This window comes from Mercenaria mercenaria, chromosome 17 (genome assembly GCF_021730395.1).
Source record: "Mercenaria mercenaria strain notata chromosome 17, MADL_Memer_1, whole genome shotgun sequence".
Classification (NCBI taxonomy): domain Eukaryota; kingdom Metazoa; phylum Mollusca; class Bivalvia; order Venerida; family Veneridae; genus Mercenaria; species Mercenaria mercenaria.
In genome coordinates, this window is record NC_069377.1 from 29,239,902 (window position 1) to 29,253,477 (window position 13,576).

General features: G+C 36.2%; 1 protein-coding gene across 1 annotated transcript in view; it reads left to right on the forward strand.

Annotated features, from left to right (window-relative positions):
- LOC123535848 (MAM and LDL-receptor class A domain-containing protein 2-like) overlaps positions 1-13,576 on the forward strand; it is a 165,256-nt gene that overhangs the window by 59,682 nt on the left and 91,998 nt on the right. The window contains exons 55-71 of the mRNA XM_053527737.1: positions 146-304; positions 658-795; positions 1,874-2,112; positions 2,659-2,956; positions 3,420-3,694; positions 4,440-4,524; positions 5,210-5,377; positions 5,991-6,256; positions 6,930-7,017; positions 8,564-8,701; positions 9,568-9,734; positions 10,270-10,462; positions 10,906-10,983; positions 11,394-11,537; positions 11,911-12,155; positions 12,620-12,722; positions 13,276-13,425. Coding sequence (XP_053383712.1) covers positions 146-304; positions 658-795; positions 1,874-2,112; positions 2,659-2,956; positions 3,420-3,694; positions 4,440-4,524; positions 5,210-5,377; positions 5,991-6,256; positions 6,930-7,017; positions 8,564-8,701; positions 9,568-9,734; positions 10,270-10,462; positions 10,906-10,983; positions 11,394-11,537; positions 11,911-12,155; positions 12,620-12,722; positions 13,276-13,425 — 2,934 coding nt within the window. The remainder of the gene's footprint in view (positions 1-145; positions 305-657; positions 796-1,873; positions 2,113-2,658; positions 2,957-3,419; positions 3,695-4,439; positions 4,525-5,209; positions 5,378-5,990; positions 6,257-6,929; positions 7,018-8,563; positions 8,702-9,567; positions 9,735-10,269; positions 10,463-10,905; positions 10,984-11,393; positions 11,538-11,910; positions 12,156-12,619; positions 12,723-13,275; positions 13,426-13,576) is intronic.

The window sequence follows — 13,576 nt, forward strand, 5'->3', positions numbered from 1 at the left end:
TTTAGAATGTACAATATAACAAATTAAGAAGAGTGAGATAATAAAAGTGGGCAAGACAAAAATGTTTGTGGTCTAAAGTAATACACAACATTGCATCTTGTATAATTACAAATTTTATATATTTGCTCAATATCTAAAATGACAGGTAATCAAGGTAACAGATGGATAAGGGCTCAGGTTGGACTGCCAGCAAACGGCCAGCAAATCTCGGTGGTATTTGAGGGTATTAAAGGAAGATCTTACAGAGGAGACATTGCTATAGACGATGTCGTACTAAAACCAGGATCTTGCGGCCAAGCCCCAGGTATCATAAATGCCTCTACTTTTCTGAAGCAAAACAAGTTTAAATTTAAGAAATACTATATCCCAAACAGTAATGTTATCGTATGATTTTATTCAACAAAAAATCACTGGTTAGAATATACTTTTTATTTTCAATATAAAGTTGATGTCCACACAAAAAAACAAAACTTGTCTGTTTATTGTCATGTGCACATTCTGCGGGTAATAATATCTGCAGTTTCTTCTAAGGTGTTTTTTTCTCTAAAAAACAATGATTCTAAAATGAATGGATAAAACTCTTTACAATTCTTTTCTGCTAATCTGACCCATTTAACAACAATGTCTGAATTTATCTGAAGCATTTTCTGTTGCTAGGCAACTGTAACTTTGAGGTGGACACATGTTCGTGGAGTAACTCTCAGAATGACACATTTGACTGGCAACGTGGCAGCGGCTCTACCACCTCGACAGGAACCGGACCATCCAGTGATCACACCTTCGGGAATAGGACAGGTAACTGATAACCTATGCTACATTTTTTGTTCCAGATACAAACAGTAGCTTTTCTGATTATTGCCCTGAATTCATAAGAATTAGGAAGTTTAGAGAAAATCTTCCTCAAATTGGGCAATATTCTAGATGTGTGTATGTATTTTTTAATAAACAAGTCATGAAATAGAAAGTTGACGTTAATAAATTTTTTGTCACTAATGGAATAGTGTCTCTGTAGACATAAGAACTTTTTCCAAGATTTTGTTTCATTCAGCTCAGTTTTCCTTTAAACTTTAAAACATTTGAATGGTTTCAGACAGCTTGTAAGCTTCCCAATCAGTTTGTATAAGACATTCTCATCTGTCAGAGGTTTGTCAAAATTCTGAGACAAATCTCTGACTTTTTCCCGTTTATTTGGTGTACAGGCACGCTCATATTCACTACTGGGAGTGGTTTCAGCCAATCATTGCTTACAATAATTCGAAAAAAAATTTGAGCTACGCCATGAGAAAACCAACATAGTGGCTTTGCGACCAGCATGGATCCAGACCAGCCTGCGCATCCACGCAGTCTGGTAAGGATCCATGCTGTTCGCTAACGGTTTCTCTAATTGCAATAGGCTTTGAAAGCAAACAGCATGGATCCTGACCAGACTGTGCGGATGCGCAGGCTGGTCTGGATCCATGCTGGTCTCAAACGTACTATGTTGGTTTTCACATGGCACGGCTCATTTAAGCAACTTGCTCAAAATGAATTATGACAATAATGCATGACTTTGATTGATCAAGTTGGATGTTGTAAAATTTTATCTCAAGAAATTTAAATACATTGTTTTCCACATGATTTTGCCTCAAGATATTGAAAAGGTAATGCTTTTCATGGCTGATTTTGATTGGTTGGTGAAGAATTGTCATAAGATATCACTGATTTGCTGAAATTTTTTACCTCTATTGCAAACAAACTTAAAATGTGGGTGAAATGTGCCAGAGGTTCAGCTAGGGAACCATGGTAAAACTCCAGTATGCGAGAAAGGAAGAGATATATACTGTGTATGAAAGATGTCTTGATTTATATGTTTTGTATATTTACTTTTCTTCAGGTCATTACATATTTGTTGAATCTTCTTCTCCAAGACGACCAGGTGACAATGCGATCCTGCAAAGTGCCACATTGTCTGCTGCCACAAACTGTGTAAAGTTTTACTATAATATGTATGGAACAGATATTGGTACCCTAAATGTCTGGGTGGCTGGTAATAAAGTATGGTCATTGAGTGGGAACCAGGGAACTGGTTGGAGGCAGGGACAAGTCAATGTTGGACAGAGCTCCTCATACCAGGTATGGATTTTTTTTTAAAAAAGCTCCTCTATTCCTCATAGGCCAAAATTCAGTGTTATCACAAGTTAATATCCTATCTTTCATTTATATGTGTAAATGAATACGTAATAAACAGGTTATTGTAAAATCATTTAATTTCATGGGCATGGAATTTCATGGTTATGGTCAAAAGGGCAATTTCGTGGAGATGTGAAATCGTGGATTTCAATTTTTGAACATAAAAGAAATGGGAATTTTACTTGTTCATTGGGATTAAATTTCGGGGATTGACATAACCACGAAATCCATGAAAATTATTCACCCACTAATATTAATGATTTCACAGTATTAGATTTCTATAAAAAAGTATGCATTCATTCTTTCATATACATTGCAGCTTATTTTAAAGTGTTTGGAAGAATTAGTCTTGAAAGCTACACTGCTATCATACTTAGGCTAGTAATATAAGTGTTTTCAATGTACATGTTATACTGCTGGAGAACTGTTGTGCATTTGGTTTGAATCCTTTCTTTGCTGTGACTCTGTTTTATTAAATCTCTCCTGTAGGTGCTGTTTGAAGCAGTACGAGGGAACAGTTACCATGGAGATATTGCTTTAGATGACATTACATTTGTGACCCAGTCCTGTACCCTGACTCCCTCCACTGCTGACCCGTTGGTATCTGCAACCCCACCAGTAGCGGTAACAACCTTGGCTCCAGCAGTTATACCCTCAGGTTTCGCGTGCAACTTTGACTCGGGCACGTGTAGCTGGACACAGGATAGAACTGACGACTTTAACTGGATAAGGCAGAGAGGTGGGACTACTTCAGGAAATACTGGGCCATCTAGAGATCATACAAGCGGTATGTTGGAATATTTCATTGACTGGATAGTATTGAAGGATTTGATTAAACATAAGAAAAGTTTTGCTTCAAAAGACCAATTTAAAGTAAGACTCATGTAAACCATAAAACACTGCTTGAAATTGCAAGGAAATGAGAAAAATATGCAAGTAAATCAGGGTTTCGAGCAATTAAATCATGGAAAATAAAAGGAAAATGGCCAGGGAACACGAATGGCACGATTCATCCATCGATGCTTGTGCAAACGGTGTTTCATTGTGTTTCAATTTTTCATTACAGTTTGCACTTTTAAGCCAGGTAAAACTTTCATAAAAAGAAGAAGTTGCATTTTAAAATGTTACTACCTTTACAATTTTCATATTTAAGTGCAATGTTGTAATTTGACAGAGGTGGCTGTTTTGTAGTGAGGTTTTGCTGATTCTTTTGTGCAAAATATTGAAATATTACGTTAATATTTCTTTAGGAAGTGGATATTACATGTATATTGAGACATCTTCTCCAAGAAAGCCAGGCGACAAGGCTAGGCTTATCAGTCCAAAAATCAGTGGAGCGTCACCAATGTGCTTGAAATTCTGGTACCACATGTATGGTACCCATATCAAAAGTTTGAATATCTACCTATCTCAGGGTGGAACACTGGGAACCGCAGTCTGGACAAGAAATGGGAACCAGGGTAACAAATGGATACAAGGGAATTTTCAGATTCCAGGTGGCAGTGCAAGCTCACAAGTTACAAATGTAAGATTTCTTACTGCACTATAGACAAATATGGCCTTGCTTACATGAAATCTCTTAGCAATTTACATATTGTAAAACCTGTGTTAAACAGCCACTTGGCTTAAGTAGCCAGTCAGTTAACATACCAATTTGAAATGTTGTTTTAACTTCCTCCTGCTTTGTGTAACTGTTACTCCCTGAGATTACTGCATAACACAGGTTTGACTTCATGACACTTGGTGTGATTTTAGAATATAAGGACAAAGTCTGTTCCATAAACTTAGTTAAAGACACAAATTATTATTGAAATTAGAACAAAATATCTGAGAAGTTAGTTGACTTGCTTCTTATGTCAAGTAAGTCGCCATATGACCTAAAATTGTGTCGGTGCGACGTTAAACCCAACCAAAAAAAAAAAAAAAAAAAAATTCTTATGTCAAGTAGTGGCTTGTTGATACAGGTGGCCACAAATGTGGGTTTTACTGTAAGCACTAATGATTGAACTGAACAGTATTTGTACAGTATCTGTTTTTATCTATTTTAAGATTCTGGTCCAGGTATTAAATTTTTGTGTGTGTAAGGTTCATTAATGAATGAATTTGTTGTTGAAAGTAAGTGATTCAATCAGTTCAGTGTTTATAGGTTGTGATTAAATTAGTTTGGTATTTGTATAGGTTGTGATCAAATCAATTCAATGTTTGTAGGTTGTGATTAAATTAATTTGAAATTTAAATAGGTTGTGATTGAATTGATTCTATTTTAATAGGTTGTGATTGAGGGAGTACGAGGTGTCAGTTACCTTGGTGATATTGCTGTTGATGATGTATCTCTCACAGGTGGACAGTGCACAGGTAATTTTTTTCAGTTATTCAGTAAAACACTGTTCTTTCAAGGTAGCAAGTAGATGAGCAAAATGCATGGGTTTTTCAGAATTTCAAGCAATAGAAGCTTTGAAAATATTAGGTAAACAGCAGGGAACCACAGGATTTTCACGAGTGAATCTGGGTGGTTGAGCTATTTAAACTCGAGTGAACCTCGGTGGTTGGGTCATCGAAGCTCGAGTGAACCTGGGTGGTTGGGCCATCAAAGCTTGAGCGAACCTGGGTGGTTGGGCCATCAAAGCTTGAGCAAACCTGGGTGGTTGGGCCATCAAAGCTTGAGCAAACCTGGATGGTTGGGCCATCAAAGCTTGAGCGAACCTGGAAGCATGAGCCATCAAAGCTTGAGCGAACCTGCATGTTTTGAACCATTGAAGCATGAGTGCTGGATGCTTCACTGTGTAGAAAACCCACCCAGTGTGCTCAGTAGTCATGGTGACCAAAAGAGTTGTACTGTCAAATCTGTGCTAAAAACCAAATTAAAACCTAGGTACACTAAAACCTGCTAGTAAAGGCCACTGTTTTCTCTTCCAGTTTAAAAATAAATAAAATAAACTTACCTGTGTTGTGAGATACCTGTTAACAAGTTCTCCTTTTTTTATCATGTCTGAAGGAAGTACATTGTATTATACAGAGGAATTTCTATTTTCCTTTGCAGGATCTCCAACAACTTTGTCATCACCTGCTAATTGTAATTTTGAGTCAAAAAGCCTTTGTAACTATATACAAGACAAAACGGACAGATTTGACTGGTCCTGGCAAGCTGGCAGCACAAGATCTACAGCCACCGGTCCAGCAAGTGATCATACTTATGGAACAGGAACAGGTTTATAAGTTTTCATTATTACATGAAGCTTGTCTTAGAGTTTTGAATTCTAAATTTCCTTTTTCTCTTTTTATTGTTAAGTTAAAACATATTTTCATGACTCTTTTGCATGAAGGTAAGGTATGCATCAGATTCTATGGACAGGTTTCAGTATTGTAACTTGAAGCTGTGTAAAAAAAGGTTATGGCAACATGAACATTTCCTCTTCTTAGCTAGCTGAAATAAAAGAAAATGTACCTTGCTTTGATTTTTTACATTTATGCAGTGATATCATCAATGATAGTGGGGAATAAATTTTCCTGCATTTCATCTTGACATTTGAATTATCAAAAATAAATACCAGCTAACAAACAAAATTCTCATATGTTTTATTTTCAAAAAATGAAATCCATGAATCTATATGTTTTATATCCCCAGCAAATACCACTTCTGGTTACAACCATGATATTTCATGCTTACAGTATTAAAACATTTTGCAGTAATGGCTGGTGTATAATTGTTTACAGAGAATATAATTTTGGTAAATCTGTATCAGTATTATTGTACCTTTTCCATTAACACTATATTTTCGTTTGAGTGTAAGTTTACTTTTCTTTTTCATTTTAATTTCAAGGTCACTATGTTTACACTGAGGCATCGGCACCAAGAAGAACAGGTGACATAGCACGTCTCTGGACACCATCTTTAACATCAGCCAATAGTGGTTGCATTTCATTCTGGTATCACATGTATGGAAGAAATATGGGTACCCTCAATGTCTATGCTGTACGCAACTCTACTAACCCAACCCTCGGAAATCCACTCTGGTCACGTAAAGGAACAGCCGGAAACATCTGGATTCAACAATTTGTTAACCTGCCTTCATTGTCCAATTTCAACGTAAGAAAATGTTTATTTATGTACATTAATGTAGCATAGGATTAAATAAAATGTGCCACAACATAGTATGTTACTGTGTCTTTTAAATTAAAATCTTCAGGTTTCAGGATTAAATTCTCCCCTCTCTGACAATACTTTAGCTCATACTAGCACTTTGCTTCCTATTCTACTATAGAAAGCTGAAAATGCATCAGCTTGAATTTTCTGATTATCATTACAGGTCCGCTACCTTAAATGTTGGTATTTCAGTCATTACTTGTCAGCTACCTTAAATGTTGGTATTTCTATTATTACTGGTCCGCTACCTTAAATGTTGGTATTTCTGTCATTTCTGGTCAGCTGCCTTAAATGTTGGTATTTCTGTCATTTCTGGTCCGCTACCTTAAATGTTGGTATTTCTGTTATTACTGGTCCGCTACCTTAAATGTTAGTATTTCTGTCATTACTGGTCCGCTACCTTAAATGTTGGTATTTCTGTCATTTCTGGTCCGCTGCCTTAAATGTTGGTATTTCTGTCATTTCTGGTCCGCTACCTTAAATGTTGGTATTTCTGTCATTTTTGGTCCTCTGCCTTAAATGTTGGAATTTCTGTCATTACTGGTCTGCTACCTTAAATGTTAGTATTTCTGTCATTACTGGTCCGCTGCCTTAAATATTGGTACTTTTATTGCAGGTTGTATTTGAGGGTGTAAGAGGAAATGGACCCTACTCAGATATGGCAATAGATGACGTGAAGATGTTATCCTCATGTCCACCTCCAGGTAGGAAAATTATTTTATCTTTCATTTGTTGGGGTGGTAAAATATGATATAGGTTTTGACGTAATTATAAAGCAAAGAATGGAACAATAAGGCAGAACTGCCAAAATATAACCAAGGTAACCATTGTAAATCAGCTGGATAGAAGTGAAAAAGCAATGTTAGAGCAAGTTTATATGGAGGTGCAGTGGAAATTTGGCAAATGTTGAACAGTTTTGAGGAATAAGCAATGCTTTGGACGATGAGAGGGCAGTGGAAATATGTTGAGAAACAATTTATGCTATGTATGTGGAGTGACAATGAAAAGAGGGCATATATTGAGGAACAAGTTATACTATGGATGTGGAGGGGAAATGAAAAGAGGGAATATATTGAGGAACAATTTATGCTGTGGATGTGGAGGGGAAATGAAAAGAGGGAATATATTGAGGAACAAGTTATACTATGGATGTGGAGGGGAAATGAAAAGAGGGAATATATTGAGGAACAAGTTATGCTGTGGATGTGGAGGGGAAATGAAAAGAGGGAATATATTGAGGAACAAGTTATGCTGTGGATGTGGAGGGGCATATGTCAAGGAACGAGTTAAACTATGGATGTGGAAGGGAAATGGAAACATGATATATATATGCTATAAATGTGGAGGGAAAATGGAAATATGACAGGTGTTGAGGAACGCGTAATGCTATGGATATGAAGGGGCAGTGTAAATGTGACAGATTTTCAGGGAAGAGTAATACATGTACTACCAATGTGGAGGGGCAATGGAAATGTGACAGTTATTGAGGAGCAAGTAATGCTATGAAGATGGAGAGGGAGTGGATATATGACAGAAGAGAATTCCATCAGTAGAAGAGTATGGAAGTCATTGTTTCAGCTGTCATGATGCTTTCTTGTGTTGAATAAATCAGGAAAGGGTTATGAGTGCTGGAATGAAGGCTTGCCTGAACATTGCAAGCTGTGGAAGGACCTAAATAATATCAGTTTTAAAGACTTTATAGTGTTTTTTTGGAAAGAAGTGAAGATGCTTCTTTATCACCAGCATGATGTTATAACAGATCAGAACTACAAAAGGACATTTTTAATAGAAGAAATACTTAGTGTTATAAATTTTGAGTCGTGCCATAATAAAACCAACATAGTGGCTTTGCGACCAGCATGGATCCAGACCAGCCTGCGCATCCGCAATGTCTGGTCAAGATCCATACTGTTCGCTAACGGTTTCTCTAATTGCAATAGGCTTTGAAAGCGAACAGCATGGATCCTGACAAGACTATGCACAGATGTGCAGGCTGGTCTGGATCCATGCTGGTCGCAAAGTCACTATGTTGGTTTTCTCATGGCGCGGCTCATATTTATTTGTATAATCATGTGTTTCATCTGCAAGCAAAGTTTTGATGAAAACTGTATTCTATTAATAGAATAAAATCGAATAGAAAATTCAGCACTTAAAATATATAAAGGTTACTATATTGATGCATATGGGCTTTGACTTATGTTTAAGATGTATAACACTCTCTGACTGTGACATTGTTCTGATATATTGTAGGAGATTGCAACTTTGAGTCGGGACTCTGCAGCTGGAGTAACTCAAAAACGGACAACTTTGACTGGGTCATTTTGTCTGGGAACTCTACAGGCACCAAGCTACGTCCCACTGGGGATCACACCTATGGTGCTAAACAAGGTTTGTCCTTTCATTTGAATTGAGATGTTAAGTAAAAGGTAGCTCAGATAGAGGACTTAGTGGGAAACTGTTGTAACTGTGTATGAATACAGATGATGGTACAATAATTTGGCGCTTAGCCTTCAAAATGGATTTTCATTGTCATTGTTGTTGGCTTCCTGACCTGTTCTGAATACTCTGAGTGTTACACATTTGAATGTTAGCTCTTGTTAACAAAATGGTATACATATGATGGTCAATATTGATGAGAAGAGATTTTTAGCTGCTTTTAAGGCAGGGAACCTTCACTAACAACAGGCAATTTCTGTGTGATTTTGTGTTTGCTACTGATATTTTGGATTCTTTGTTCATAAATGCAGCTCATACAAGTAGTGGTTTTGGTAACAACTCAAGAATGCGGAAATCTTATACAGATAAACTGTTATTGAATGTAAATAACTGATTGTCATTTCCTGTCTACTACCTTAATTAACACATCAAATTAAAAAAAATCAGACAGCTGCCAACATTATATAAAACTTAAACCATTGTGACATCCACCAATTGTTCTGTTGAACTCATTTCAATAAATTAGGTAACAAGTTAGGGTCATTAATAATGGAAGTGATGATTTGCTCTGACATACATTGAATTTATTGTGCAGTATAAGACCACACTTTCTGTCTTCTTTATTTAATAGGACAATAAATCAGGCTACATTAGAATGTATGCTATTGTAATATATTCCACAGCAAAAGAAAGATTTTTCAACAGTTAGTTAAAGTATTCCTACTTCACAGCTCAGATTTGAATTATGGCCTTTTACTAAGTATAATTCTCAAATTCTGGATCAAGAAATACAATATTTTTTTCTGATTTTATTGCAGGACGCTATCTATATATTGGAGATGGAAGTGTAACTACCACTGGTTCCCATGCTGACTTAATCGGGCCATCAATGCCTGCAACCAGTGCTAGTGGTGTGTGCGTTCGATTCTGGTTCGTCTTCTCTGGGTCATCAAGCATTGGAAGCCTAGGGGGATGGGTTATACAGGTATCACTAAGTCTGTTTGGTTTGTTTGATTGATACTTCTGGTAAAATATCTCTGTGAAATCATTTCATTCCATTGAAATGAAATTTTTGGCTAATAGCTATAATTTTAATGGGACATGAATTTGTTGACCTTTGATCAAACCAGCTATTTTAATGGGACAGTGGTAAAATTTTTGAATTTAAGGGGATATTAATTAAAAGTTTTAGAATTTTAAAGATGAAATAAATAGGAATTTAAACCATTCATTCAGATTTTGTTTCCTGGATCAATACAATAAGGAAATCAATGGACATAAATGATTTCACATTATATGAATTTCATCCAAATTAACATGCCATTTGGACCCTGATAATTATTGGGAAGGGAAGAAGTGTCTTGAAATATTTTCAGTTCATGGACGAAATTTAATCATCACTTTCATAGTCTTCATTTATTAATTTTAGATGATTGCAGTAGATAAAATAGGTAAAACATTGGAACAGCCCTAAACTAAAACAACTTTGTCACAGAAATAAATTCTTGTTTTGTTTTCAGGGTGGTAACAGTTCAAATGCCTGGAAGCTTTACTCTCAGCCTACCAATGCCGGGCAGGGTCAGTGGACCCAGGGTCAGTTCCCAGTGGTCAACCGAAACAATTACCAGATTAAGTTCCAGTTTACAAGGACAGCCTCTGTGCGAGGATATGTAACTCTCGATGACATTACTATAACTGCAGGAAAATGCCAAAGTAAGGAAGATTGAAAATTATAAAAGTATACAGTCAGACCTTTATTAAGCAGTCAGCCATGAAAATGACATAGAGTGGCCATTTAAGGCAGGTGGAAGCTTAAGTTAGGAAGAAGTTATAACCAAATATCAGTTTAGGAAGTTGGCTAACTGACTGCTTAAGGCAAGGGGCAGTTTAATACAGGTGGTTGCTAAGTCAGGTTAAACTGTATTTTATAAAATTGAAAAAAAAAAACTATGTCCCTCATTTGACAAGTACTTTAATACTAATATCTTTTACAGTATAAATATGTTTAATTGAAGCCACATATTTTTTTACACAATTCAAGACTTTATAGTGAATATTGAATTATTTTCATTCCTCAAAAAATACTGAGATATGTCTTTGTTAACTTTAAATTTGCCTACAAATTAATTTTCCATTTTATTGTGTGCACATTTCAGCAAGTCCACCTGAAGCTATGACAGGAGTACAGACAACAGCTTTCCCTACTAGCTCAACAATAGCAACTGCTACTCAAGGTACTCCTGCGCTAACAGCTTATTTAAAAATCCTAAAGATATGTTCTTAGATAGTTTGAAAATGAAGCAAAGCAACCACAGATAATGCAGTCTTTTAATAGTTATAAATACATATGATGTTAAAGTTGGGTCAGTTGGTTTGATATTTTAAACAATAATGTTAAGCAAACAATAATATTAAGCAAAGAAGTTCCAATAAGTCTATAAAGATTCATTTTAGAGTATGCACAATGCATCAGTTATATTGGAATATTTCTTATCATTAGTAATAATATTTAAACCCCTAAGAGTCTTCCCTTAAAATGAGATTCGGTTACTAATCCCATCAGTACTATATATATAAATGATATAATTCCATAAACCTTTAAAATGACAAATGTTTAAGCATCATAAATCGGAATATATTTCAGCACCATCTAAATATGACTGTAATTTTGAAAATGGGTTGTGCACATGGACACAGGCTCGAGATGATCAATTCGATTGGACATTACAAAAAGGCTCCACCCAGTCTGGAAGTACTGGACCTTCAAATGATCATACTTATGGAAATTGTAAGTTCTAGTAGCTGTTCTGGTGAAAAAGGTCAATGGTTAATGATAATTTACATTGTTGTTTTTTTTGTGGTGGTGGAGGCAATTTTGAGCTAGAGTATCATACTTATGGAAATTGTAAGGTTCTAGTAGCTATTCTGTTGAATTAAGTCAAGGGCTAATGTTAATATACAATGTCATTTTTTTGTGGTGGTTGAGGCTATTGGGGCCACATTTCTGCCCCAGTCCCTGTGGCAACTATTATGTTTCTTAGCCAGTTTAAAAGCTTAAATTCCTAAAGTAAAAGGAGAAAATATTTCTTTCTTACTTTTGCAGTCTTTACTGAAACAATTTCTTCTTAATTGTAACACTTTTTGCTTTGTTTATTTATCAGCCCAAGGACACTACATTTTTATTGAGGCGTCAAGCCCACGGAAACTCAACGACACAGCTCGTATTGTATCAGCACCAGTCACGGACACCTCTGTCAAATGTTTGCATTTCTGGTATCATATGTATGGAACGCATGTGAATACTCTCAATGTATATCTGAAGTCTGGAACTTCTCTCAGCTCTCCTGTGTGGAGCCACACTGGTACACTATCCAACAAGTGGTACAGTGGAAATATCAATATTAAGGTACTTACTATACAGTTCCTATGTTGCAGTATTGTTTATATAGCACCTGTGTATATATTTCTTTAGGTTTAGCACAGTTATCTTACAGTATTTCAGTTATGTAATGGCGGGCAGTAAACCTAAAATTATTTCTGGATTATGTACCAGTACTAGCTTGTTCTCTGCAAGCAGCTGCCAGCTTCTTCAAATGTGTCAGAGGTGGTAGATGAATGATTTCAGACACAGTGTTGTTTGGGGAGCAGGATACATAGATCTGCACTCTTCCTATTGAGCTGTCTAACATACGTGTATATTTAAAATTTGTGTATAAAATGTATAATTACAAGTCATGAATGACTAAATAAATATCAAATAGACATTCCCCATTTAATTCTTGACATGTTCTGCAATTGAGATTTTTATATCTTTTTGATTATGGGAATAGCAGTGCAAAAAATCTTATTGATTTTTTTTTTTACGTTAAGGGTACAAGACAGTACAGCATTGTGTTTGAAGGAGTTAGAGGAACCAGTTACAGAGGGGACATTGGTCTGGATGATATATCAGTAACCACTGGCTCTTGCACAGGTAAGTTTTAGATGCTTCAGGGCCCATATTCATCTACATTTTAAGTCACAGTTATTTAGACAAACACTTTAAGATGCTAAATGTTCTTTTGGCTCTGTTATTGTTAAGCCAGCACAGATTGTGATGAAACTTTGCAAAAAGATAATTGAGCCGCACCATGAGAAAACCAACATAGTGGCTTTGCGACCAGCGTGGATCCAGACCAGCCTGCACATCCACGCAGTCTGGTCAGGATCCATGCTGTTCGCTAACAGTTTCTCTAATTACTATAGGCTTTGAAAGCGAACAGCATGGATCCTGACCAGACTGCACGGATGCGCAGGCTGGTCTGGATCCATGCTGTTCGCAAAGCCACTATGTTGTTTTTCTCATGGCGCGGCTCATATAGGGGTGTTGAAAAGTTCATTAACCCTTAAGAATGGATTCATTAAAACGAGTCTGCTACTATTTAGCTTGATTGTATGATATGCTTCCAGTCAATCTTATATAGTTTATTATATATCCATTTTGTGGTGTTTTTTTTTCACATTTTATTGATACATTTTTTTTTCAGGTGGCAGCTCAACCTGTACATTTGAATCAAGATCTATATGTAACTACCTCCAAGATAAGACTGATGACTTTGACTGGACATGGAAATCTGGAGGCACTAGTTCCACGGGCACTGGACCCCCAGCTGATCATACTTATGGCACCAGGGCAGGTAAAGATCAGCAATCACATATAAAAATCTCTCTTAAGGTTTTGTATAATGCTTTATGAAATTTATATCACTATAATCTTCGAGGGATTAATCTTCTGATAAAAGTGTTTTGTGCCACCTTAATCAGAAGTGGTACTGATCTAGTTATGTG